Source organism: Salvia hispanica, chromosome 3 (assembly GCF_023119035.1).
Source record: "Salvia hispanica cultivar TCC Black 2014 chromosome 3, UniMelb_Shisp_WGS_1.0, whole genome shotgun sequence".
Lineage (NCBI taxonomy): Eukaryota > Viridiplantae > Streptophyta > Magnoliopsida > Lamiales > Lamiaceae > Salvia > Salvia hispanica.
Genome location: NC_062967.1, coordinates 3,613,459 through 3,640,388, shown reverse-complemented (window position 1 = coordinate 3,640,388; position 26,930 = coordinate 3,613,459). Strand labels below are relative to the sequence as shown.

At 37.9% G+C, this 26,930-nt stretch overlaps 5 protein-coding genes and 1 long non-coding RNA gene across 6 annotated transcripts; 4 read left to right on the top strand and 2 right to left on the bottom strand.

Annotated features, from left to right (window-relative positions):
* Positions 1-3,756: 3,756 nt before the first annotated feature.
* LOC125211386 lies at positions 3,757-6,036 on the top strand. Its single transcript, XM_048111149.1, has 3 exons — positions 3,757-3,822; positions 4,289-4,727; positions 5,375-6,036. Exons 2-3 carry the CDS (start codon positions 4,317-4,319, stop codon positions 5,978-5,980), a joined length of 1,017 nt encoding a protein of 338 aa, XP_047967106.1. The 5' UTR covers positions 3,757-3,822; positions 4,289-4,316; the 3' UTR covers positions 5,981-6,036.
* Positions 6,037-6,915: 879 nt separating this feature from the next.
* On the top strand, positions 6,916-8,182 carry LOC125215364. Its single transcript, XM_048116761.1, has 2 exons — positions 6,916-7,230; positions 7,580-8,182. Exons 1-2 carry the CDS (start codon positions 6,916-6,918, stop codon positions 8,180-8,182), a joined length of 918 nt encoding a protein of 305 aa, XP_047972718.1.
* Positions 8,183-10,312: 2,130 nt separating this feature from the next.
* LOC125215357 lies at positions 10,313-11,758 on the top strand. The gene is made up of 2 exons (XM_048116752.1): positions 10,313-10,627; positions 11,156-11,758. Exons 1-2 carry the CDS (start codon positions 10,313-10,315, stop codon positions 11,756-11,758), a joined length of 918 nt encoding a protein of 305 aa, XP_047972709.1.
* A 1,010-nt stretch (positions 11,759-12,768) lies between these two features.
* LOC125211997 lies at positions 12,769-14,733 on the top strand. The gene has a single exon (XM_048111991.1). It carries the CDS (start codon positions 12,925-12,927, stop codon positions 14,545-14,547), a length of 1,623 nt encoding a protein of 540 aa, XP_047967948.1. The 5' UTR covers positions 12,769-12,924; the 3' UTR covers positions 14,548-14,733.
* A 3,632-nt stretch (positions 14,734-18,365) lies between these two features.
* On the bottom strand, positions 18,366-20,491 carry LOC125216114 (probable protein phosphatase 2C 75). Its single transcript, XM_048117740.1, has 4 exons — positions 19,952-20,491; positions 19,408-19,773; positions 18,916-19,021; positions 18,366-18,837 (listed from the first exon to the last, which is right to left on the bottom strand). Exons 1-4 carry the CDS (start codon positions 20,312-20,314, stop codon positions 18,491-18,493), a joined length of 1,182 nt encoding a protein of 393 aa, XP_047973697.1. The 5' UTR covers positions 20,315-20,491; the 3' UTR covers positions 18,366-18,490.
* Positions 20,492-21,306: 815 nt separating this feature from the next.
* Positions 21,307-26,699, bottom strand: LOC125217097. Its single transcript, XR_007175562.1, has 3 exons — positions 26,512-26,699; positions 24,520-24,736; positions 21,307-21,542 (listed from the first exon to the last, which is right to left on the bottom strand). It is a non-coding gene; the product is annotated as an uncharacterized LOC125217097 (long non-coding RNA).
* Positions 26,700-26,930: the final 231 nt, after the last annotated feature.

The window sequence follows — 26,930 nt, the reverse complement described above, 5'->3', positions numbered from 1 at the left end:
ATATTTCATCGACCCTTCGACTCTCAAACTGTCTTTTTGTCCCTACACTATCTCATAAACTATTGTCTGTTAGTCATGTGACAAAGGAGCTCAATTGCAAGTTATTAATGCAACCCCGTTTTTGTATGTTACAGGATATCAGGACGGGGATGATAGTTGGGCGTGGCACTGAACGAAGTGGACTGTACTACGTGGATGAGATAGCCCAACAAAGTTCAACACTCCTGACTCATGGGCAGACTGACAGACAGGCTTGGTTGTTACATCGTCGGTTAGGGCATCCTTCTATAGGATATCTTAAATTAATGTTCCCTAAAATCACTTCGAGTGTGCATTCCTTTGATTGTGAAACTTGTCATTTGGCTAAGAGCCATCGTCATTCTTTCAAATTAAATAATACTCGAGTGCTTACCCCGTTTTCTTTGATTCACTCGGATGTTTGGGGCCCTGCTCCAATCAATGGGGGCCAAGGTCTTAGATATTTCTTGCTCTTTATTGACGACTTTTCTCGTATGACTTGGGTATATTTTTTAAAAAATAAGTCAGAAGTTTTTGAAAAATTTACTCAGTTCTACAGTCTGGTTCAAACACAGTACAAACAGAATATCCAGATTCTTAGATCCGATAATGGGGGTGTTAACTCAGATATGAAAAACTTTTTTTTGGAAAAGGGGCTTGTTCACCAAACTTCATGTGCCTATACACCTGAACAGAATGGGGTAGCAGAACGAAAAAATAGGTATATCCTTGAAATTACCAGGGCCCTTCAGATACTCTCCAGAATGGAAAGGAAAAAGAACAAGGTACTCAGTGGCGAACATAGCCCAAGGACACCTCACAGAGATGGCTCGAGCATTTGAGGCTGCCCTATATGAAGAAGAAGAAATTCCTCAATCTTTTGAGGAAGCAGTTACATATAAACACTGGAGAGAAGCAATGAAGAAAGAGATAGATGCATTGATGAAGAATGAAACTTGGGAAAAGTGCACCTTACCAGACGGAAAGAAACCAGTTGGGTGTAGGTGGGTCTTCACCATCAAAAGACGTGCAGATGGATCAATCGAGAGGTACAAGGCGCGATTGGTGGCCAAAGGATACACCCAAGTGTATGGAATTGATTATGATGAAACTTTTTCTCCAGTTGCCAAGCTCAGCACTATCCGAGCTTTGCTATCTGTTGCAGCATGCAAGGATTGGCCGTTATACCAGTTTGACGTTACAAATGCCTTCCTTCACGGGGAATTAGAGAAAAACAAAGAAGTCTACATGGCAGTACCACCAGGGTTTGATGCAGAATTTGGTCCGGGACAAGTATGCAAATTGAAGAAAACACTTTATGGACTGAAGCAATCCCCGAGGATATGGTTTGGAAGATTTTGTCAAGCAATGATCAAGCACGGGTTCAAACAAAGTCTCTCCGATCACACGCTCTTTACCAAACGCAGAGGAGATAAGGTAACATGTCTCATCATTTATGTTGACGATATGATTATCACAGGGGATGACCTCGAAGAAATCAACAGTCTCAAAGTAAACTTGTTCAAGGAATTTGACATGAAAGATCTTGGCTCCTTGAAATACTTCTTGGGAATAGAAGTACTTAGATCAAGGCGTGGAATATTTCTGAGACAGAAGAAGTATGTGCTGGATCTATTGGCAGAGACTGGACTCCTGGACTGCAAGCCCGCTGAAACTCCAATGATACCAAATCATGGGTTAAAAATTGTCGAGGGAGCGAAATCTACAGATCGAGGAGAATATCAGAGATTAGTGGGAAGATTGATCTATCTTTCACATACCAGGCCAGACATCGCATACTCAGTGGGAGTTGTGAGCCAGTTCATGCACCAACCCCAAGAAGAACACATGGATGCAGCCCTGAGGATAGTAAGGTACCTTAAAGGAACAGTTGGCTATGGAATCTTCTTGAAAAGGGGAGAAAATCTGGAAATTGATGGCTATACGGATGCAGACTGGGCTAGCAACCCAGTTGATAGAAAATCTACAGGAGGATACTTCACTTTTATCGGAGGAAACCTGGTTACTTGGAGAAGCAAGAAACAGAATGTTGTGGCCCTATCAAGTGCGGAAGCTGAATTCCGGGGCATCAGAAGTGGACTTACGGAAATCATGTGGCTTAGAAGATTGCTCACCGAGATCGGTTTTTCTCCAAGCCGCAGAAGCAAGTTGTTTTGTGACAACAAAGCAGCAATCAGCATATCCGAGAACCCAGTTCAGCATGACAGAACTAAACATGTTGAGGTCGATCGCCATTTCATTAAAGAGAAACTTGAAGAGGGAATTATCGAGTTCCCGTTTGTCCGATCTGAGGAACAGTTGGCGGACATCCTAACCAAAGCAGTGAGTCCAAAGAACTTCAAAGAAATATTGGCCAAGTTGAACATCGGAAACACCGTTGCTCAACTTGAGGGGGAGTGTCAATAATAGCCCAACGGCTAGTAAACCTTTCCAATACATTGGGAAATCATTTTACATTGAAGGTACTTTGGTAGTTCCTAGACTAAGACTTTAATGTTTACTAGTACATAGAACTAGGAGAGTTCCCATAATGTAATCCACCCTATATATGTGGGTACCATGTAAGCTTTACAATCAATCAAAAAAATTATACAAACTCTTTCTATACAAAGTCTTTTGCCACCATGTTTTATCTTCTTTATGTCGCCTCTCTCGATTACCATCTCTAAGATTTTGCTTTGTGAAAACAAAACATGATGTAATGGCAAATTGCAGCCCTAAATATACCTATTTGTGAGTGTATGCTGTAATAGTTATGATTAAGTGTAGGGACAGTGGTGATTAGACTGTGCAGTGTGTTGAGCGTTAGCTGGCAATGCTTAAACTTTATAGCTTGAAAATAGAAACTTCTCTTCGCTCAAAACAAATACGACAGTTCTCACTGATAGAGTGAAAGATATAGTGATGAACATCATAAAATGCGATGTCATGTCAAATAAGAAATTCTGATACTCTAAGTCACAACTTCAAATAGAGTTCTCTGATTTTTCACTTGAATTTTTATCTGTACTGTAAAATGAAATTTAGGATCCAAATCAGATATGTACTGGGAGAAATTTTTATGTGGATTTTGCTTTATCTGGGTATCTGCCTATGGAGAAGGAAACTATAGGTGGATTGTCTAGAATAATAGTAGTACTTGAGACTTGAGTTTCATTTATGAAGTTTTAGTGTTACCCTGTTGCTGTAATGGCTGCTGATTTATATTTTGTCTGCTTGTGTACTTGATTTATAGAAGGTCATAACTGGGCTAACTTGTAAATAGGCTTAGTACCGGCCGATTTTGTTCATACTTGAAATAATTTTTGCGCTCAATCTCGTGTCTTGTTCTACAGCCAAATTGACTGTAGAATTGACTAGCTACCGTCTAAATTGTATTTTTTTCTTCATAAAAGCCTTCGTTCTACTTGCCAAATTTATTTTCACCAATATTGTTCAACCATTCCTTAATCATCAATCAAACAGTTAATTACCCATTTAATCACTTTTATAATCACATAATTATTATCTTAATAAAATTAGGAGCGCATGGTGCGCTCTTCCTCACAAGAGTGTTCGTCAAAGAAATAGCAACAAAAACAAACAAACATGTTTCCACTTTTACAAGGCCCATTGGCCATTTCACTATTTTCTTTTTACTAACAGCAATTGGAATGATGTAGAATAGTAGGTTGAACCACATAACAAACACACAAAAAAAAAAAAAAAAGGAAAAGGAATAAGATCATATCTCATCTCAATCCTGCTAATTCAAGGTGTGCATCAAGCTTCTTCATCTAAAAGGTAGCTTCAAAACTTTTTTGTCAATTATTCTATATAAATAGGCCCTTGTTTCTTCTTAATTTGTTTTGTTTTTCCTTTTCTTGATTTGGGTATTATGGGATGGGGGAGGAGAATGTAAAGATGTACAATTTCCAAATAATCATAAATCAATATTACCATGCTCAGTTTCACAAGAACAATGAATTGATCATAATGAATGATGAACAATCTAGTCATGTACATGCTATTATAATTTGTACATATTAGAGATTCAACAAATTCATTTTATATTTCAAACATTGTTATAAGAAACCAGAAATGCTAAATGTGGTTATAGAAATGCGAGTCTATTAACAAACCTACATTAGAATAGCTCCATAATAATTTATATAATCCGGAATAAATGAAACCGAATTTCACCAATAAATCGAAACACAGACAATTTTTGAGGTGGGATCATGTTAATAAAGGATTGATTTCTCTGCAGTTATTCATCAAAGAAGCGTGTATGGCCGATGCTGCTTCTTACATGTGTGTTTCTATTATTTTGGGGAGCAGCCTCGAGGCCTCTCCCACTCCCAACCAACACGCTGATCAACCGAACCCAAATGGAAGCCTGGTTCCGAGCCTACGCCCCGTACGTTTATCTCCACCCCGACGATAAATACCACCCCTCTTCGGTGGATTGGTTTTTCAGCAACGGCGCATTGCTCTACAACAAAGAGGACAAGTCTAAGCCCGTCCGGATTGAGCCGGGTGGCGCGAACCTCCCTAAGGGAGGAGATCCGGATGACGGCTTGTACTGGATGGACCTCCCGAACGAGAAGGAAGCCCAGGAAAAGGTTAGACGCGGGGATATAGCAAGCGCAGAGGCGTACGTCCACTTCAAACCGGCCGTTCTCAACGGGGCATTCACAGATATTCAGGTGCATGGTCGGACTTAAACTCCTACTAATTACTCCCTCACTCCCCCAATATATGTCTCACTTCACTCGATATAGTTTTAAGATATACAAAGGAAAGTGAGTTGAAAAATTTAGGCGTATGCGAGTCATGCTTTTATATATAATAGTACTCCTTATATTAAAATGTGAGTAAATGAGTTAGTGAATGGGGTCTATTACCAAAAATTAATAAAAATTAAGTGGGACACTTAAAAAGGGATGAACCAAAATAAAACTAAGACATATAAGGAGGGATAAAGAGAGTAATTTTTTTTCTTTGATCTAAAAATTTGTATATTTATAAAAAACGTGTTAATTTAGTGCTTATCAAATTAATGCTTAGAACGCTCGACCCTTAAAAATAGAACATATTTTCCATTTTGGTCAGTTAACTTTCTATTATAGGAAGTGGACCTCACAATCCACTAACAATATTTTCACTGCTTTTTCTGTTTCTATCTCTTACTTTACTATTTATTTTTTCTCTCTCTTACTTTACCAATTCTTTTTTCTTACTTTACCAATTATGCATTAAAACCCGTGTCGTTTCAAAAGTTTCTATTTGGACAGAAGTAGTAAAATTTAATGTTGTCTTTATCAAAATTTTGTCTGCGTCGACCATTGTTCAGGTGTGGATGTTTTATCCTTACAACGGCCACGCGACTGCGAAAATAGGGTTTATTAACAAATTGGCGTTGGGGAAAGTCGGCGAGCACGTGGGGGACTGGGAGCACGTGACGCTGAGAGTGAGAAACGTGGATGGAGTTCTTGACAGAGTGTATTTCTCCCAACACAGTGGGGGGAAATGGGTTAATGCTTCTGAGCTGCAGTTTCAAAATCAAACGGAGAAACGGTTCGCATGGTATTCTTCGAGGAACGGGCACGCTGGAAATAACGAGGAGGGGCTGTTTCTGCAGGGGCCCGGCGGGAATGATGTCGGGATAAGGAATGATTGGGCCAAGAGCGACAAGGTGGTGGATACAGGGGCGAGGTTCGTGGTGGTGGCATCCGAGGGGGAGGCCGTGGAGGAGCCGCCGTGGTTGAACTATGAGAGGAAGTGGGGGCCCACAGTGCAGTATGATACGGCGGCGGAGGTGAGGGACGCGAGGAATTTGCTTCCCGGGAAGTTGAAGGACACCTTGGATAAATTGGTGAAGGTGATTGATCAAGTTTTTGGGAAAGATGGGCCCACGGGACCCAAGTCTAAAGATTCTTGGACTGGTGATGAAAAATAGAGATAGAGTTGTATGTTAGTGCGTGTGCTGACTTAGTAATAGAATAATTGATAATATAGGAGACCAAATATTCCTGGTTAGGGTTTATTATAACACCTCTTTTTTAAGAAAACACACTATAATCTATGTAGTACTAATAGTTTATCTCCGTTGAAAACACATCCGTTAATTATTTTCTTAAAATATGTGTCAAACTTTACAAATTATATTAGAGTGGACTAATTTAAAATTAACGTTTAAAATTTATGAAACTGATGATTATAGGCATTGATAGTGCATTGAATATTGTTATTTTAACTGTATCTTCCACTTTTTTATGGGGTTTGTGTAAGTTCTTCTAGCCACGTCAGATTATTAGCTATTCGTTATTATAGTAGTATTGACTTAGATTTAATGGAACACTCTCTGTCTCTAATGTCACCAATTATTTGCGGCAAATGTCAATGCTTTCTCTAATTACATAATGAAGTCTTCATTTCAAAATCACGATTCATACAATAAGTGCGTTGACTAAAATACTAAAATAGGCTAAGTTCATAATCACATCTTCAGATCTTCTTAAAAGTTTAAGGAGAGGAGATTGATTGCAATTTTGGGGCGAATTAAATAGTAGGAGTTCCTTAATAGATTTATAATCTGGAGTCAATGAAACCGAATTTCACAATCATAACTCCTCTACTTAGTATCAAAGATATAATTAATACTAAAGTTAATGAGGTTGGTAAGTAAACAAAAACGTAGACAATTTTTGAGGTAGGATGATCATGTCAAAGGATTCATTTCTTTGCTCTTCATCTTCTACCGAAGGAGGATTAAGGTTTAATCCGACCAAGAAATGTGCATTGTCAATGTTTCTTGTTGCATATGTGTTGCTATTATTGAGGGGGGCAGCTTCCAATCCTCTCCCAATCAACTCGCCGCTAACTCGAACCCAAATGGAAGACTTGTTCCGCGCCTACGCTCCGTATCTTTATCTCCACCCTGATGAAGAATACCTCCCGTCTTCGGTGGATTGGTTTTTCAGCAATGGCGCATTGCTGTATACGAAAGGGGAGGAGTCGAGGCCGGTCCGGATCGAGCCAGATGGCGCGAACCTCCCTATGGGAGGTGATCCGGATGGCTCGTACTGGATTGACCTCCCGGCCGACAAGGGAGGCCAGGATAGGGTTAGCCAGGGGGATATAGCGAGTGCAGAGGCGTATGTCCACTTCAAACCGGGCGTTGAGAACGGGACGTTCACAGATATTCAGGTCCATGGGGAACCACTAAGGACTCTCTAGGGGCTTAAGCCGTTACTTTTTTCTTTTAACTTAACTCCCCCTCCGTCCATGATTAATTAACATAACTTTCATTTTTTGTCCGTCCATAATTAATTCTCATTCACTTTTACTACCTTTGGACCTTTGGTATTGGATATACCATTTTCCTAACTTTTTACACATAATTTTCAGTACATTTCTTAAAACATGTGTTGGTAAACTCGTGTCAATTAAGCATATATGGATGTAGTGAGTAAATTTTAGAAAAATTGTTTTGTCCTACTCAAATTACTATAAAATTAATATTTTGCTAATATTTTTATCTGCCGCCGCTATTCAGGTGTGGATGTTTTATCCATTCAACGGCCATGCGACTGCAAAAATATTGTTTATTAAGAGAGTGTCGCTGGGGAAAGTCGGCGAGCACGTGAGCGATTGGGAGCACGTGACGCTGAGAGTAAGGAACGTGGATGGAGTTCTAGACCGAGTATATTTCTCCCAACACAGCGGGGGGAAATGGGTTGATGCTTCTCTGCTGCAGTTTGAAAGCGGGAATAGGTTCGCATGGTATTCTTCGAGGAACGGGCACGCTGGGAACAACGAGCCGGGACTGTATCTGCAGGGGCCCGGGAATGGGGTCGGGATAAGGAATGATTGGGCAAAGAGCAACAAAGTGGTGGACACGGGGGCGAGGTTCGTGGTGGTGGCATCGGAGGGGGAGGCGGAGGCCGTGGTGGAGCCGCCGTGGTTGAGTTATCAGAGCAAGTGGGGGCCCACGAAGCAGTATGATACGGCTGCAGAAGTGAGGAAGGTGAGGAAGTTTCTGCTGGGAAAATTAAAGAAAGCGTTGGATAAAATGGTGAAGGTGATTGATGAAGTTTATGGTACGGATGGGCCCACGGGACCCAAGGTAAAAGATAATTGGAGTGGCAATGAAGCATAGGATAAGATAACTTCTTTATCTTTGATTCATTATCATACTAGTTGTACTATAGATAATTAATACTAGTACTAACTTATTGTAAACTTGCTACTTTTTGTTTACAAACAAATTTTTTTTTTTTTTTTTTAATTTGTAAGAAAACTGTTTAATATTGGTGGCTAGAACACATCTGTTAGTTATTTTCTTAAAAAATGCGTGTTAAAAATAATAGTACTACATATTCTTGGCGGAGTAGCTAATATATAGAATGTGTAATAATTACATACATAAATTTTCTTATTAGTTCAATATCCTGCTGTAGTTATTTGGTCCGAACTAGTTAATGTACTCGTGAAATATGGAACATCTGAGATTTCGATTCTTATGAGGTAAGTCTACAGTAACAAAAGGGATCAATTAATATAATTCATTAAAACAAGGAAAAAATACAATTTTCGTAATCATATATATTTACTAAAATAATTCTATGGCTAACAGATTTATAATGAATGAGAATTGAGATGTATGATTTTATTCAACAAATTGAAATTTTCTTGTTTAATGTAATTAACAAAATCATTGGTGTCAAACCCTCTCTCTTGCCGACCCGTGTTTGCAAGACAAAGATAAATCTGTAGCGGTTACTTTTTTATACGATACAAATTAAAAGGATGACGTGTTAGCAGCAAAGAAGCATTTTATGAAAAATCGCAAAAATATTATCAATATGATAATCCTGATAAACATTCTATCAAAAACATTTTTATAAACCAAAAAATTAGCAAATGAACAATTTTGTGCATTAACCGTTATTTAAACAACGAAATGAGAAGTTTCAATTATGAAATCTAAACAATGACGGGCTCAGCCGATGCCATTCCATTGAAGAGGGTGCTGTTAATTACTTAATTGTGCTTTTATATAAAAGATGGAAGAGAAATGAACGGAAATTGTAGATAGTCAAAGAGAGATAGAGATGGAGATAGAGATAACGAGATAGGAGTAGTATATAAACAGAAATATAGATAGAGAGATAGAATCAGATATAGAGAGGAGCAAATTACAAATTAATGATGTCTTAGTACAATATTTTTCACTCATTACTGATTACACTGCTTAAATTCTCTTACAAGAGCAGTAGTATTAAATTAATTATATAGCCAGCCCATCGTATTGAACGTTAAACTATTATTTTGAATTACCCGATTTTATAAAAAATATAAAATTCAATAGCGACTAAGTTAAACATAAAAAGAATAATTAATAATGTGACGTGGCTAGAAGAAGTTTCGCAAACCCTAGAGAAGTAGAAACGGTTAACATAACCATATTAAATGACTATAATGCTACGATTAATGAACAGTTTCACAAATCTTAAACGTTAAATAGATCCGCTGCCGCAGGAACTCAGAAATTTTATTAAGTCGGTACTAAATTTTATTAAAAATTAATAGTCTTACAAAAATTGTACGCAATATTTTTTTGATACTAAGATGCAATGTAACTATTTATATATTATTTTGATTTTTTTTGTACTTATAATATTTCTCTGATTACGATTTCTTTAAATTATTCAGAAGATTTATATAGCAAATTTGATTGCAATATTAAGTTTTATTATGAATACGCATTAAACTGATACACTTGCTTTTTTTTTTTTTTTGTCAAATGTATAGCTAAATTTTATTTTCTATCATGTCCCATCTGATGTAATTATTAAGTGTATCTTGTTATTTTTTCCAGTAAGTAAGTGCGTTGACTGAAATATATAGCTAACTTCACTTTTGACTTTTTTTCACAATCTTCAGATCTTTATAATTTATAATGTTTGACGAGAAGAGGAGATTGTGACGAATTAAATACAGGAGTTCCACAATTGCTTTTATAATCTGGAATCAATGAAACCGAATTTCACAATCATAACTCCTCTAATTATCAAAGATATAAATATAAGAGTTAATGGGGTTGGCTATTAAACAGAAAAAGGTAGACAATTTTTGAGGTAGGATGATCATGTCAAAGGATTCATTTCTTTGCAGCTCTTCATCTTGCAAGATGAGTAAATTGTCGATGTTTCTTCTTACATATGTGTTGCTATTACTGAGGGGAGCAGCTTCCAATCCAATCAACACGCCGCTCACCCGAACCGAAATGGAAGACTTGTTCCGAGCCTACGCTCCCTATCTTTATCTCCATCCCGACGAAGGATACCTCCCCTCATCGGTTAATTGGTTCTTCAGCAACGGCGCCTTACTTTACAAGAAGGGGGAGGAGTCGAAGCCTCTCCAGATCGAGCCAGATGGGGCCAACCTCCCTAAGGGAGATGATCCGGACGGCTCGTACTGGATTGACCTCCCGGCCGACAAGGGAAGCCGGGATAGGGTTAGCCATGGGGATATAGCAAGCGCGGAGGCGTACGTCCACTTCAAACCGGGCGTTGAGAATGGGACATTCACAGATATTCAGGCAAGGGCTGACACAGAAATCATCAACTATATGGGCCATTTTATAATAAAGTTACATAAAATCGATATAATTTTTAAAAAAATTACAAAAGGAAAAAACAATAAAATAGTCTCATTTGTGTCCGCATATGTATTTAGGTGTGTGGGTGGAACCACTAAAGATGTTACCAATAAATTTTTTCTCTCAAATATTTAAAATGATTCAATTTTTTCATTTTAATATATCCTTAAATAATAGTCTCATTTGAAAATAAAAAATTTCATTAAAATATTTAATCTATCTTTTCTTATTCTCTCTCATACTTTACCCATTTTTTCATTTTTTCTTTCATACTTTATCCAAAATTTCTAATTTTCTCTTACTTTATCACTTTTATTTGAACGTCTACCCATAAGACTATTTTAGTGGATAGATAGAGTATAAATTATTAAAAAAAAATGTGTTAGTATTTATGAAATTAATGCTTAGAAAATTATAAAATTAATTTATCCTTTATTAACATTTTTATTTGCGTCCGCCACTGTTCAGGTGTGGATGTTTTATCCTTTCAACGGTCACGCGACTGCGAAAATAAAGTTTATTAAGAGAGTGTCGCTTGGGAAAATCGGCGAGCATGTGAGCGACTGGGAGCACGTGACACTGAGAGTGAGAAACGTGGATGGGGTTCTTGACAGAGTGTATTTCTCCCAACACAGTGGGGGGAAATGGGTTAATGCTTCTGAGCTGCAGTTTGAAAGCGGGAATAGGTTCGCATGGTATTCTTCGAAGAACGGGCACGCTGCGAATAACGAGCCGGGGCTGTATCTGCAGGGGCCCGGGGACGGGATCGGGATAAGGAATGATTGGGCCAAGAGCAACAAGGTGGTGGATACAGGGGCGAGGTTCGTGCTGGTGGCGTCCGAGGGGGAGGCGGAGGCCGTGGCGGAGCCAGCGTGGCTGAGTTATCAGAGCAAGTGGGGGCCCACGAAGGAGTATGATACGGCTGCGGAAGTGAGGAAGGTGAGGAAGTTTCTGCCGGGACCGTTGAAGAAAGAATTGGATAAATTGGTGAAGGTGATTGATGAAGTTTATGGGATGGATGGGCCCACGGGACCCAAGGTCAAAAAAAACTGGAGTGGCGATGAAGCATAGAGTTATGATAAAATAGAAATATAGAATATAGTATATAACTCTTTCATCTTGAACTTATTATAGTTTAAGATAATAATGTACTGTTAGCTTATTGTAAGCTACAATTTGTTATACTAACAGTTTTTTTCTTGCCTTCTTTGCAAGACAAACTGAAATTGCAGCGAAATTAGATGTTTTGATGGCAACGAACTCATTATAGTGCATTGAATATGGTAATTATAACCGTAACTGCGTACTTCTCTATGGGGTTTGCGTAACTTCTTTTAGCCACATCAGATTCTTAATTATTCGTGTTATTTTTAACTTAATTAGTCGCGTGGAAATCTCTCAATAGTCAATATCACTTCTCAGACATACCTCGATGCTTTGCGTAATTAACACTTAAATCCATCTTCAAGATCTTTTTATCGAATACTACTTATCATTTGTTCATCATTTATACGTCTGAGGGCTTTTCGAAATATAAACGCATTACCTTTTTCTCTCCATAACGTAATACTAATACAAAAAAAAAAAATCGAAAGAAATTGTTAACAATACTTCAACGATACACCACCGACAGTCTTGACTTTTCTCCTAGCTTATGGATTATATGTGTGGCCAACAGAATCTACTTTTCGTCTTTTCCCTCAACGTTACAACAAAGCTTGTGTCATATGCATTAATTAGAGATTAATCTAAACAACAATCAAATCAAATCACATCTTCATTTACTGTTTTTTTGTTTCATTTCTCCATACCAGGAGGACAATGCAAGAGATCAACAACCTGCAACCGAAACTGAACTGAGAACATGTTTTTCGTCGATTTAATAGGTTGGAAGTTCGAATCAAAATTTACAATAAGTGGCGATCTTAAAATAAACTTGGACGTCAAAAATAAGGATAAAATATTTATTGATTCATTTGCCTCCGTCTAATAAATTAGAAGCTCGAGTCATATTTGCGGCAGATGAAAAATCATTATCAATTTCTAAAAACACTTGTACAACAGAAATACTTGGAGCCTTGGAGAGGTAGGGACCAGTGCCGACTTGATCATCATCATTTCTCAACACGACAGCTTTCACTCTTACTTAACAATAATGCTTCGAATATGACTCTTGTAGTAGTATAATAAAGCATCATCAACCTCTCCAAACTCTCCCTCTTTTTCACATAATCGCCATGGGCAACTGTCTCCCCTCCACCGGCACCTCCTCCTCAAACAAAGCCGCCACCGCTGCCGCCCGGGCTGCTCTCCCAATCGACACCCTCTTCAAATTCCCTTCTCCGCCGCCCACTCTTCCACCCGGTGGCGGTTTTGCCACCGGCGAGATCGATCTCGGCGGCCTTCAACTCCGGCAAGTCACGTCGTTCGACAAAATCTGGACCGCCCCCGGAGAATTAGGCGCGACCTTTCTGGAACCTTCCAACATACCAGATGGCTTCTCCATGCTTGGCTGCTACGCTCAGCCCAACAACCAACCACTTTTCGGTTGGGTGTTGGTGGCCAAAACAGACGCAACAGACCAATCAGGTCAAATTCTGAAGCAACCCACTGATTACACTCTCATTCATTCCGAACCAGCCTACTTCTGGCTCCCGACCCCGCCCGACGGCTTCAGAGCCGTCGGCCTCGTCGTCACTGCCTCATCGGAGAAGCCGCCTCTGGATAAAATCCGATGCGTCCGGTCCGACTTCACCGACGAGGCAGAGACGGAAAGCCTGATTTGGGGAAACGCCAATGGGGATTTCAACGTGTATGGGTTAAGGCCGAAGACAAGAGGGAGCAATGCTAAGTCAGTCAGCGCAGGCACGTTTACAGTCCAAAGCAATGAAGTTGGATTATCTTGTTTACTCAACAAGACCTCAATTCTATCCGCCATGCCTAATCTAGCACAGATTGAAGCTGTGTTTCGATCGTATGCGCCGTTCATATACTTCCATCCCGATGAAATCTACCTTCCTTCTTCGGTGAATTGGTATTTTAGCAACGGTGCCTTGCTGTACAAGAAAGGGGAGGAGTCGAATCCAGTTCGTGTCGAACCGGATGGTTCGAACCTCCCGCGGGGAGGTTCGAACGACGGGTCGTACTGGCTCGACCTTCCGGTGGAGCCAGTACGAGCCAGTGAAGTGAAGAAAGGGAATTTGGAAAGCGCGGAGGCTTATGTCCACGTGAAACCGGTTCTGGGCGGGTCGGGTACGGATATCCAGGTGTGGATATTCTACCCGTTTAACGGGCCGGCGACGGCGAAGGTGGGGATAGTTGATAGAATCCCATTGGGGAAGATCGGCGCGCACGTGGGGGACTGGGAGCACGTGACGCTGAGGATCAGCAATTTCGATGGGATTTTACGGAGGGTTTACTTCGCGGAGCACAGCGGCGGGCGGTGGGTGGAGGCGTCGCAGCTCGAATTCAGCGGCGGAGGGAACAGGTTTGTGGGGTACGCGTCGCTGAACGGGCACGCGACGTATGCGGCGGCGGGGGTGGTGATGCAGGGAGGGGGGAGTGCGGGGATAAGGAACGACACGGCGAGGAGCGCGATGGTGATGGACACGGCGGCGAGGTTCAAGGTGGTGGCGGCGGAGGGGGTGGAGGAGCCGTTGTGGCTGAACTACTACAGGAAGTGGGGGCCCACGAGGAGTCACGACAGCGTGGAGGAAGTGAAGAGGCTGGAGAAGTTGGTGCCGGCGAGTGTGAAGGGGCAGTTGGATAAGGTGGTGAAGGCGCTGCCGGCGGAGTTATTCGGGGAGGATGGGCCCACTGGGCCCAAGATGAAAAATTATTGGGATGGGGATGAGAGGTGACCGTCTAATTGGGCCCCCATTTTGGATTAATTTTCTTTTGCAATTTATTCGAGACATTATTTTGTATTCCAGTTGTGAAATTCGATTGTGAAAAAAGTGACATGAAGAATTTGTGGATGAGATATATAGTCGTAGCAGTATTTGATTGTCCTACCATAAAGTATGATATCTCTTTTTTCATGTTAAGCCAATGTAATCATTGAAAAATTTAACTATTTATTGTACTGATTTATTCATTACTTGGATTACTGCGTTAACTCAAATTCATTATTTTACTACATGTCATTCTTAAATTACGAATATGTTATCAATTTTCAAGGCATATTAAAAAAGGATAAGAAGTTGGTAAATTGGAGGATATGTTGTATTAAAATCGCTAATCAAATATTTGATATATGAAAATAATGATGAACATATTCTTTTCCTCTCCTATTAATGGATAGGGGTAGCTAAAGTGAGTTGGTTGCAGTTAGTTGAGAATATAAACACAATGGGCTGGAATATGGGCCCAGTAATTGTTAAGGACTGAAGGTTCTCGAAATATGGCCCACTTGAAGGGTGTCTGAGTTACGAGTATTTGTTTTTTTTTTTAAATCAGTCTGATTAGAAAATTAAGCCGCACACTGAAAATATCATGTTTCGCCCTTAGTGCTTTATACTCCTTTTTTGGCTCTTGAAAATTATTTAAACAAAAACATATGTAGATTTTTTGTATAGAATATTCTGGCATGGTTTGTATTATTAATTTTGATAGAAGATATTTTTGGAATCATATAATTTATATATTAATCCAGTAACGTAAAGAATATACTAACTTAGTTAAGTTACAATAATTTTAATATAATTTATGGGTCAAAACACCGAGTTATAAGTAAGTGAACTATTAATCAACCTTTTAAATTTCTTTAAAAGTTCAAACAACGTGCTTATATAGCAATATGTCTTTAAGAGAGGGGTGAAGATCAGACCTGCTCCCCTTTCCCCAGTCCAAAACAAGAAACGTGAATTAAAGTTTACTACTATTAAATAAAGAAAAATTTAAAATTGTAGATGAATTCATATACGTAGATGTATGATAGATAAGAAGAATTTAAATACTTTCATAAACAAGCTGTTATAATTAGCCTTTATTTTAACAAGGACATTATGTAATTTGTGTGATGATAATATTTTACTCGAAAAACAAATGAAATTTCAAAAAACATTTTGAAGAAATCTATACCCAAAATTCAAAGCACATGGCCTCATCTCATATATGGACAACATTATTTCGTTTAATTTACCATACAAATCTTATTAATTTATGTTTGAAATTCGGCATCCCAATGCCTTTTGTTATTTAACTTTTCAATAACCCAAAATTCAGGCATCCCTAACTGCCTTCGATTTTTCTCTCAATAAATATCCTATGTATTGCATCATTAGCCACTTCAATTCACATGGATCTTATACACCAAGATTTGTTTCATGCAGAGCGATACAACCAAATTACTATTTTGAAATTCTAAAATTTAATGTATGATACGACAAAAATCTAATTTTCTATATACGTCTAAATGAAGTTTATTTTGTCTTCCTTGAATTACAGCTGACATATATCTCCGTTCGCGCACATTAGATGACTATGATCTCTCAACATAATTGTTAGAGGAGAAATATCTAGGAGAAATATCTTACCAACTAAAATATGTTTAGTCATCAGCCCCCTTTCCTCCCTAGCTAAAATCATTTTCTTAGAAACACTTTGTAATACAAAAACATGAACTTAATTCAACTTGGTTTGTTTATTACCAAATTGCAGTTAATTAATTTTGCACGTCAAATTAGTATCACAAATAGTGTGCTAATAGAAAGGATGTATATATATTCATTATTTCATTTTACACTGAAAAGGAATTGACATGTTATCTCAAAAGAATCCCACATTCGTGAGGTTTTACTTAATCATAAAAGCCAGATTGATTTGAGGGGAACACTCCTTTTTTGGCTGTCTTATAGACAGCCAAAACATCTGTTGAAATTAAATATTTTGTCCAATCTACTTATTTTCGCTCATGGAAACTCAAGAAAATCTAATTGAAATAATTATAACCATTTTAGAGAAATTTGTGTTCTTTAATTGGCTATACATCATTTAAAATTCTAAAATTTAATGTTCAATATGACAAAAAATGTCATTTTCTATACATGTCTAAAAGGAGTTCTTTTGACTTCCTTGAATTACAACTCACACATATCCACATTCACGTACATTTTAGATGACTCGGATTTGTTAGAAGAGAATCGTCTAACCAACTAAATTTAGCAAATCCAAGTCATCTTACCAACTAAATTGTATTTCGTCGTTAGCCATTTTTCATTCATAGCTAAAAATATTAAAGAAATTTTTTTCCTAGAAAAACCTTGTAATTACAAAAATATTACCAACTTACTTATAATTGGGTTGTTTATACTAAATGTCGGTTCATTTTGCACATAAAATTACTATCATAAATTGTGTCATAATAGAAAGGATGTATATAAATCCTTATTACATTGTACAATAGAAAAGGAATTGATCAAAAGAATCAATATTCTTGTGGTTGTACTTAATATAAATGCCAAAATTGATTTGAGGGGACACACTTTTGAGTTATCATTCATACATTCCTCTGAAATCTGTAGTGATCAGACCAAGGATAGACGACATTATAAGAAAACCAATAACATCTGTAACAATGAAATCAAATGTTTTGTCCAGTTTAGCTATTTTCGCTCATGGGAGGCTCAAGAAATTCAAATTGAAATAATTAGAACCATGTTTGTGTTCTTGAATTGGCTATATTATAGAAAATAGAGCAAATCAAATTAATATATACTGTTCTTCAAATTCTTGTCTACTTGTACAAGAACCACACAGTAACACATATTAAGGGGGTTTTAAGACACGGCGGTTGTCTGTGGTTGATTTTATTGGAGGTTTAATTAGAAGGGATAAGTGATATTTATTTTATTCACATATTCAAAGTAAAAATATGTATAATGAAATGATTATAAAAAATAATAAATCTATGTGACCAAATTTTGTACAACCAAAAACTAAATTATTTAGTTTAATTTATGCATTTAATTAGAATATATTGGCGCATATATAGTACATGGATGGCCATATATTTGTCAAAGCGACACCAAATTAGATTTTTTGACATTTGAAGTTCACAAAAATATTAATACACGTGTATTAGGTAGAGATTGAACATAAAAGGAATGTTCAACGGTTGTTTGAAAATTGAAATAATCCTCTTAAACTGAGTTATGAACATATCAGAGCAGTCACTATCTCTTGCTGAAAAGCAACAAGATTGATTTTGCATAAGGTTTAAGGAGATTGAGCAAATCAATGTGGCTAATTCGTTACATTGGCTTATATTTTACTTTAGACCAATTGAATTCCCCAATTTTCCAATATGAAAGATCTGCCCCATCTTGTCGCAATCAAGTTATTTCAAGATTAAATAGTTCTATTAAAGCACAAAACCTTATTGATTATTCCTGAAAATATAAGAAGTGAATTCCTGCTTCAAAATTTCAGGTAGCCATTAGGGTTTTCCCAATTCAACATTTACAAGCAAATCAAGGGTTTAGTTTTTTCTTCAAAATGGTAGTGTAAAACTATGATATAGGGTTTCCCCAAATGAAAACTTCAAAGCAATATATGGTTTGTTAATCTTCAAAATCATTTACTCAAAGAGACATTACACACAACTTTGAAATGCATATCAATATATATAGCAAACTATTCCAAAGACCACAAAAATTTGTAGATCAACAACATAGACTAAATTGAAAATTAGTACCTTCATGATTAATAAAAACGACTTAAATATTAGCATATGTTAAGCAATACCAACTTAACTCATAGTTTAACAAATTATTCCCCTTAGCATAACTAATGAGCATCTAGCTAGGGCTTATCACCCACACCCATCCCCTGGAGATCAATCACCACGACGGCGATGTTGTCGATGCTATTCCTACCCAAGGCGAGGCGCGTGAGCACAGCCGCTGCACACGCGCCCCGGGAAGTGAGCAGCGCTCCATTATTGGTATTAATTTCGTACTCAGACACGCGAGGGCCACCTCCGGGCGGCTCACTCAGACACTGGTGCACCACTCGCCCGGCAATCGGCATCGGGACCACGTCCCACAGCCCATCACTTGCCACTATCACAAATTCATCTTCTTCATGGTTCCTTTTTGTGATGGACATGTCTGGCTCAGATATCACAGATGGCTTCAGAAACACATCTCCTGTTCAATTAAAAATTAGTATAATAAATTCAATTAAATACATCAAAAATTATGATTAATTGAAATATATTGATATACCTATTGCTCGAGACATTGCTAAAACTCCTTCAACTCTTTCAGTATCAGTGGTGACAACCTGTCCACCGCTGGCTTGAATCCTTGCCCTTTCATCAGGCCTCCATGGCTGCAAACACATTTGGCATTTAGCAATAAATTTACTTTCCCATTTTTGAGAAAAAAATGGTATGAATTACTTAACTATTTAGGTACAATTAATTAGAGTGTCTCATTTTTGAAAAATTTCGTCTGACTATTGACTGTCAACTACTCGTTGTTACAATTTAGAGCACGTTTCGTTGTCAAAAAGCAAATTGCAAGAATATATGCAAGAAAGAAATGTTTTTTCTTGCGAATTTCACCAAAATATAATTTTTAATTTAAAATTGATAAAGTATGATAAAAAAAAAAGAATTTTTTTTTTATTATTAATGAAAAATTAAATTTATCGAGAAGAACTTTGTAAAAAATAGAAGTTGACTAATTTTATGGGACGGAAAGAATGGATGATACCTTGTGGTCGTAGGAGAGGGGGATGATGTGGCGGGCGCTGTAGAGGACGGCGCGTGAGTCTCCGCAGTGCCCCACCACGATGTGGTGCTCGGTGATGAGCACCGAGACGGCGGTGGTGCCCGAGTAGGAGATGGCGTCGCGGTCGCAGCTGCATCGGAAGGCCTGGCTTCCGCAGCTGCATGTATCCAGCGCCAACTTCTCAGTCCTCTTGAAAACGCGCCTTATCAACTCCTTCCATGCCTCCTTCAGCATGTCCTCATTCACTGCAAACCCCGGCGGCGCCGGCGCCGGAGGTGGGTACCCAGCCTCTCCCATCAGCTCCTCCTTGAAGATCTCATGCATCCTCTGCCTGCACATTATAGAGAACTGCACCCGAAACAAATCAAATCTCGAAATTCGTAAATTAGGGCACAAATTAAATTAAAATTGGAAATCAGTTTAATTTTTTTTTAAAACTAATTTTAATGTACAATTGGTAAAATAAAAAGATTAAAAAAAAAATTAAATTAAAAAGTTCATAATTTTAAGTGGTCAGACGGAGTACATGGTCTCCACCATGGCCGTCGTAAACCCCAAAGTAGTGCACGGGGAGGCCGCCGGAGATGAGCGGGGAGCAAAGGTCCATCCACACAGTGGCGGCGTCCTCCATCTGGCGCTGGCGGCCGGCAACGGCCAAGGCCCCGGGGACAGGAACAGGCACAGGAACAAGCTTCCTCTCCAACGCGGCGGCCTCTGCCCCCGGGGCCAGATCCCGCCCCTCGTCGTCCTCTTCCTCCTCCTCCTGGTCCGTCGGCCCCTCCTCGGAGCTCCTCCTCTTCCTCCGGAGCTGGTTCCTACGCCTCCTGCGGGCGGCGGCGCTGTCGACGGACTTGTTGTAGAAGGCCTGAGAGCCAGCGACGTCGGCCATTGTTTGAGTGAGTGTTTGAGATGTGTTTGCAGAGGCAGAGGCGCATTTATATAGAGGGAGTGAGGCAACCAACCTTACACGTGCAAACAAAACCCATGTGAGGCGATTAGGGTGTAATTAAGGCGGAATTAGGTCTGAGGAGAGAGAAAAGGGGGAAAGCAGCGTTCAAGTGTCGAACTGCAGAGAAGGCGTAGTGCTACGTGTTGAGTGGCCTCCCGCCATTTGTAGCCATATCCACGTCACGGGGCAGCTGCCCGCACTGACCGGCCTTGTCTCCAGTCGCGCCACGTGTCCTCGTACGTACGTCAACATCGGCTCTGGCAGTGATACTGATAGTGGTTTTGAATTCTGAGTGCGGGCGCCAAAGGAGGTTTTCGGCGGACCAATCACCTATGGTGGGCCTGCTGCACAAGATCATTCTCTCTAGGGTTTGTTCTTAAATTAGCGGCGGATGACGTCAGCGCAAGGTGAGTGGTCGTTACAATTGTTTCAGTGAAAAAAGAAGGTGCATAGGAAATTGTAGAGTGTCACTGTCAGGTGGATTTTCAACCCTTTCTTACATTTTTACTCTACACTATAAACCAAGAATCTAATAAAGATTTAATTATTTCATTTTTCTCACTATTGAAGATCCCGAGTATTTAAGAATTATGCATTTGTGAATAAATGGAACAATCATACTAGAAAGGAAAAAAAAAAGACATGGTTTTGTTGTGAATGAAAATTTTGCAATTCACTATGTAAATCATACATTTAACTGCTTTAATTTAGTTTGAAAATTTTTATTCGTGTTGTAAGATCTTATAAAAAAAAGAGGACAAAGTATGATTATTGGGGTTTCTACATTTACATTGAGACACCTGCTTATAAATATATATTCTAATCGTATATTAGTACCATTTAATACAATTTGCATCTCTATAAAACCATCCTTGTTTATAGATAGGTGACGGAAAATCATCAGATTTATTTTTAGTTTATCCATTCGGTTCTTTACAGTCCATAGAGATAAAAAAGAATATCTAGAATATAATATTTCATTGACAATATTACAAGAAATTCTCAACAATAACTGTGGAGCCTACCTAACCCCAAAAAAAAGTTACTACTACAAAAACACAGCACTGCATAAGCATTACCGCGTAGAGATACCATCGATCCTAATACAAGGCATCACCCAAAGCAAAGAAAATCAACCGTGAAAGCCAGGCTCTTGCTTGTAAGAATGCTGCAAAAAAAGAGAAAAATAGCAAAGTAGTCTAAACATTGTAAATATAAAGATAAAAGAGAGATGGAAGATAAAGCTAGACAGCACTGATGCATCACAAACTGAAACAATGGCGCCATTTTGCAAATTATAGACATTGAGCTTCATAGTAACAGAATGAAACATCAAGTACTTGTAAGAACATCGGTATGTCTAAGTTATAAATACTAGTAGCCCTTACACAAAAGATAAATAGTACTAGTACTTAATGCAGTTAAGCAGCTTTACTCTAGGTTATCGATTAGATTGACAATATATAAGATTGAGTATTTGAAGTATGGAAAGTTCAAACGAGGTCAAAATTATTATATCCATCAAACAGTGGCGGAGCAGCTAAGAGAGCAACGGGGGCTTAAGCCTCCCACCCATCAAATTTTTTTACTCCTAGAAATCAAATTATCAGAATTTTGAGTGAAGTAGAACAACATCACCAAACTGAAAAATTGGCTTCACTATGATGCTAAGAGCCAACAAAAATGAAGAAAAATATATACTGGAACTATAGTGTACCTGTAATCTCTCTCACCACCTCATATTGCAATGGCTGTCAAACTTTTTAGAGTCAATAGTTATCTCCTCATTATTGTTTGTCAAGGCCAAATCCTTTTAGAACCAGGCAAATGTAGAATGCTGATAAATGATTGACCACTAAAAGCAAATATTGTGATATTGGTGTATAATTGAGTATCATGAATCATTCATGATCCATATCTAGCATCAGAAAAGATCTTCCTCTTGTTTCCATAAAAAAATATTTTAAAAATGCCTAGTGCAATGTGCAAGTATATGCTGGAATCAGTCCCAACAAGCCCTCATGTAAATCAAGTTAAGTTTCAATGAACTAAGAAAGAACACAGCCTCAAGAACTCCATAATTTGAGGAATACATATAATGCAGAAGCTCCATGGTATAACAAAATTAGCGAACTATACACTAAGGCTGAAGCTCCAAATAATAAATCATACGTATGTACCACCTCATTCAGAAGTCAACTACTTAGATAAGTAATATTTCAAGCTCCCATATAAAAATTCAATACATGTATTTTCAACTTAAACCATAAGGTATCCTGTGGTTGCCTCATTAGACATGTAATTCTTATGAACAATGTCCTATAGTATAAGAGAGTAAATGTGATACTGCTATAAAAGCCACAAGAAAACTAAACAACGCAAACCTAAAACAGTTGAAACCACATGTGTCAGCCTAGCAATAATAATAGCAGTGATGTATTAACCAGCTATAGCCATCAACCAATCCAGATGCTAGCATTTCGTGAAAAATGCGGAAAAAGTGACACGTGTCATGAAACAAGTAGTATAATGCGGCACAAATAATAATATTACTCATGACATGGTTTGCTATCTTCTTATACCTGCACGAATGCAGGATGCTTCAACTCAAGTAAAATGATCATACGTCAGAACTGAAACGTGTCATACAACTAGCAGTTGAAGAGGTACTAATAGTATGTGATCCATGCATGCTAAGCTACCGTCGTTCAACACTTCTCTTTGAGGTGAATTAAAGTAATAATGTTGATCAACTGTTCCTGTGGTAAAACTGACACCTATTATAAAACTAGTGGTCAATAAAGAAATAATGTTGCTCGATTTATGGGCGGTTACTTAACAAGGCTTATTAAATGCTACAGGTTAAAACTGCTCTTTTAGCTTACGTATATAAAGGGGCGAATTTTCCGGGAGAAACAGCTAAACCATAGTAATGATTATACAAAATTAGATTTAGCTCTTCCTGGCTTCCATGAACATGTATATATAAGGCCTACTTCGAAAAATGTCAACTCTTACGTCATGTGGTCACGGAATACAAATGCGACAGGGTGCTTTCCTTTTATAGCTGCACCAATGCAGGATGATTACTTTTTAGGGAAAATATCCATACATCATAAGCTACCGGTTAACACCTTCCTTTATAGATCCATTTAAGTAATATATGATCAACTGGGATCCTGCGGCAGAACTGACACGTATTGTAAAACTAGAGGCCACAAAAAGAAATAATATTGCTCAATTTTTAACCAGTGTCACCCAAACACCAGCTGCTCGAATTTGTGGAAAATGCGTCAAACCTGACACGTGTCACACTATTTTCTCTTATAGCACACCACTGCTGTATGTTTCCAATTTAAGGAAAATGATCATACATCAAAAGTGAAGAGTATCATAAAACTATCAGTTGAGGTACTAAGATACTTAATCCATGATTGTATAACTGTTCTTTCAGGTGCATTATAGTTATAATATAATTCAACTGATCCTGCAGCCAAAATTTCCATGTAAACTTAGAGTTCAAAGAAGAAACGATTATAGCTCAATTTATGGAAGGTCAATTAATAAGACTTAACAAATCTAGAGGTTAAAACTACTGTTATAGTTTAGATAAAATAGAACGAAGAGAATTTTCCGGAAGGAAACAATAAAAACATATAGAAATGCCAGCCTGCCACTGACTACATATTGATAGTTGATGATAAGCCCTTACTTCCTAAAATGTCAAATCCTTACACTTAACCAGTGTCACCCAGACACCAGCCCTACTATCAATTTCAAAATTGCTCGAACCAACCATGATCCAACCCTAGCCTAGTGATGCATTTATTGTCTTCTCTCATTTCTTTGCCTATACACACCCCATCTTAGTTTCATGATCAACTTCCAAATTTGGATAGAAATACAAAATTGCAGGCGAGGGTCCTAGAAGGAGCTTAAATCACATCAAAAGAAAATTTTCTTGACATGAACCACACACTAACGAGTAACCCCCATGCAACGAAACATATATCATAGCAAGGAAAAAATTTTAAATTAATTATTTTTTAAAAGAAAGGGAGAAAGAGAGAGAACTGTGGAGCTACCAAAAATATCATCTATATTTGTTTATAACATCCAATTCTGCCAGTAAACAGATAACTAACCTTCTTTCTGCATTGAATGAAGTCTGATTCCGCCAACAGGAAAAATCTCAAAACTTGTGATGTTCTCTTTCCACGTCAGGAAAATGCTTGCATTTGAGGTTTCGCACTTTCGCTTCATTCCTTTTGCCAAGATCCATGTGATTTAACGTAAATTGCAGGATACCTAGCAGAACAAAGCAAAGAAAAGAGAGGAAACGAGTACTTCCGAAATGAATATCTGAAACAGAATACAAAAGTTAGAACAAATGACCAATGTCAACAGCTTTGCATGTGTATCAAGCTCAACAAATCGATGTTATCTGATTTTTCTGTAGGTGATCCAATATATAATAGACAATACAGTAAACTACAGTTAGATCCCATGATCACCACTAAAGAAAAACAAAAGTACATAGAGATCTGAAGCTACTGTAAAATTCATTTCTAATTGTATAAATCTGCAGACATATATCAATCAATTGAGCAAGAACACAGACTCAGCATTTACTATGACGGATGCTCAAAACTAATCGTCATGTAAATTGTAAAAAGCAGCATTTCCTTTGTATATACCACCTCTTTCATATTTATAAAATCCATAGATAGATTAGAGTAAAGGTAAATTATGTATGAAGAAACAACATTTAGGCTTGAAAAGTTGTGTCCATAAAATTTATCCCTATCAAGTTCCAAGTGAACCATCAGTCTCATCAACTACAAATAAATGTATATGATTATTGATTTAAATAAACACCCTAGTCATTATCCACCAACAACAAAATCATGTGCTCTAAAATAAAAGTATATAGTTTAGTTCTTCTGTATATAGTATATATATTAAAAGAGCCTAACCATGGGACTTACAAAAGTAAACTCCCATAAAAATCATAGAGAAAAGTAGACAATGCAAAATGATTGCCTCATTGTAACAATTATTATTAATGCAGTTCAATAGGTAAACCTAGGCCACAAGAATAAAAGCATTGTCGTTGTTAAGTAGCTAACGCCATCAACCAATCCAGCTGCTGGCCACTTTGTGGAAAATGATCATGCAGCTGAACTGATGCATGTTGTGAAATTAGTACACAAAGATGTTTTAATATTATCCATGCCATGGGTTGATTTTGTATTCACAATGCATGATGCTTGCATTTTAAGGAATATGATCGCACAGCAGACCTGGCACGTGTAAGAAAACTAGAAGTTGAAGAGGTAATGTTATTACCCATATAATGAGGAGTTATGTGAACTAAACACTGATGATGAACTGTTCTTTTAGGCACATTAAAGTGTAAGCACACATTTGAGGAAAATGGTAGTGGGGCGAAAATGACACGTATCGCAAACCTAGTAGCTGTCAAAAAGTTATCATATTGCCCTAATCATGGGAAACTAATGCATATTAAAATCTATGCTTATGGCCAACTTACTAAGAATCTGCTACAGTAAAGGAAAATAGTATATGATTTTGAAAGAATTTGAGTCTTTCCTGTGCTATGTTATCTATAACCATTTCTCCTATAGTGATCGGATTTTCAGTAGCTGGTTTAATAGATATCAAACAACATATTATACAACACTTGAACTTAGAAGCAATAGTTACTACTAATAAAGAAAACAATCGATCAACAGCTATTATTTTGTTCAATACATTAGGTAAATCTGCCGAATGACATCATATGCTTACATTCAATGCAATTTGAGAAAATAAACACATCCATGTACTCTGTGGTGGGAATAGAGAAGATTGATTGATCAAGTGGCTTCCACAAACAAATAATGTGGCACGTTTTATTACCATTTTCATTGCAATAGAGTGCAGCAACATATCTGTATTCTATAACTATAGGATATTGCTAAAACTTGCAGTTAATACGCATATAACTGGAGACTAAGATTTAGGCTCCAAAAAACCATTTAATTTTATACTAGTACTAAAAATACAAGTATAATTCAGTGCAACACAATTCTTCTACCAGTCAGAATCCCTATTAACAAAATTCGCATTCTTACGGATCAAATGGAATAATGACTTGTTCATTGCTGAGTTGAGGTAGAGAGCATAAGAAGATGAACGGTGTGGAGGCATCCAGCTGCGCCTTTCCTTCCGGAGACGCGATATTGAGCGAGAGAGAGAATTGAGAGGGATTAGAAGGAGGCAAATCGAGAAGATGGTGATACTTGAAACTGACACGAGTGAATAATTGCAGCATGAATCAGAAGAATAACCAAATATCGGAGAAGAATAACGGTAGAAAAAGGAAAATCAGGATTCAGAAATAGAAGAAGTGAATAGATGCAATTGGGCTGCTCACATTATTTGCATATTGTTTTTGTGTGCTAAATTGAAATTATTTTATGTGGGCTGTTCATTTTTTAAAGAGGCCTATTTAGTCCGGTTGAGATTTCAAAACTACTAACATGACTTGTTA

Coding starts and splice junctions, on each gene's coding strand:
- LOC125215357 (XM_048116752.1), top strand. CDS start 10,313: ATGGAAGACTTGTTCCGAGCCTACGCTCCCTATCTTTATCTCCATCCC. Junction 10,628..11,155: donor GGACATTCACAGATATTCAG/GCAAGGGCTGAC, acceptor GCCACTGTTCAG/GTGTGGATGTTTTATCCTTT.
- LOC125216114 (XM_048117740.1), bottom strand. CDS start 20,314: ATGGCCGACGTCGCTGGCTCTCAGGCCTTCTACAACAAGTCCGTCGAC. Junction 19,022..19,407: donor CCCTCTCCTACGACCACAAG/GTATCATCCATT, acceptor ATGTGTTTGCAG/CCATGGAGGCCTGATGAAAG. Junction 18,838..18,915: donor AGCAATGTCTCGAGCAATAG/GTATATCAATAT, acceptor TTAATTGAACAG/GAGATGTGTTTCTGAAGCCA.
- LOC125211386 (XM_048111149.1), top strand. CDS start 4,317: ATGCTGCTTCTTACATGTGTGTTTCTATTATTTTGGGGAGCAGCCTCG. Junction 4,728..5,374: donor GGGCATTCACAGATATTCAG/GTGCATGGTCGG, acceptor ACCATTGTTCAG/GTGTGGATGTTTTATCCTTA.
- LOC125215364 (XM_048116761.1), top strand. CDS start 6,916: ATGGAAGACTTGTTCCGCGCCTACGCTCCGTATCTTTATCTCCACCCT. Junction 7,231..7,579: donor GGACGTTCACAGATATTCAG/GTCCATGGGGAA, acceptor GCCGCTATTCAG/GTGTGGATGTTTTATCCATT.
- LOC125211997 (XM_048111991.1), top strand. CDS start 12,925: ATGGGCAACTGTCTCCCCTCCACCGGCACCTCCTCCTCAAACAAAGCC.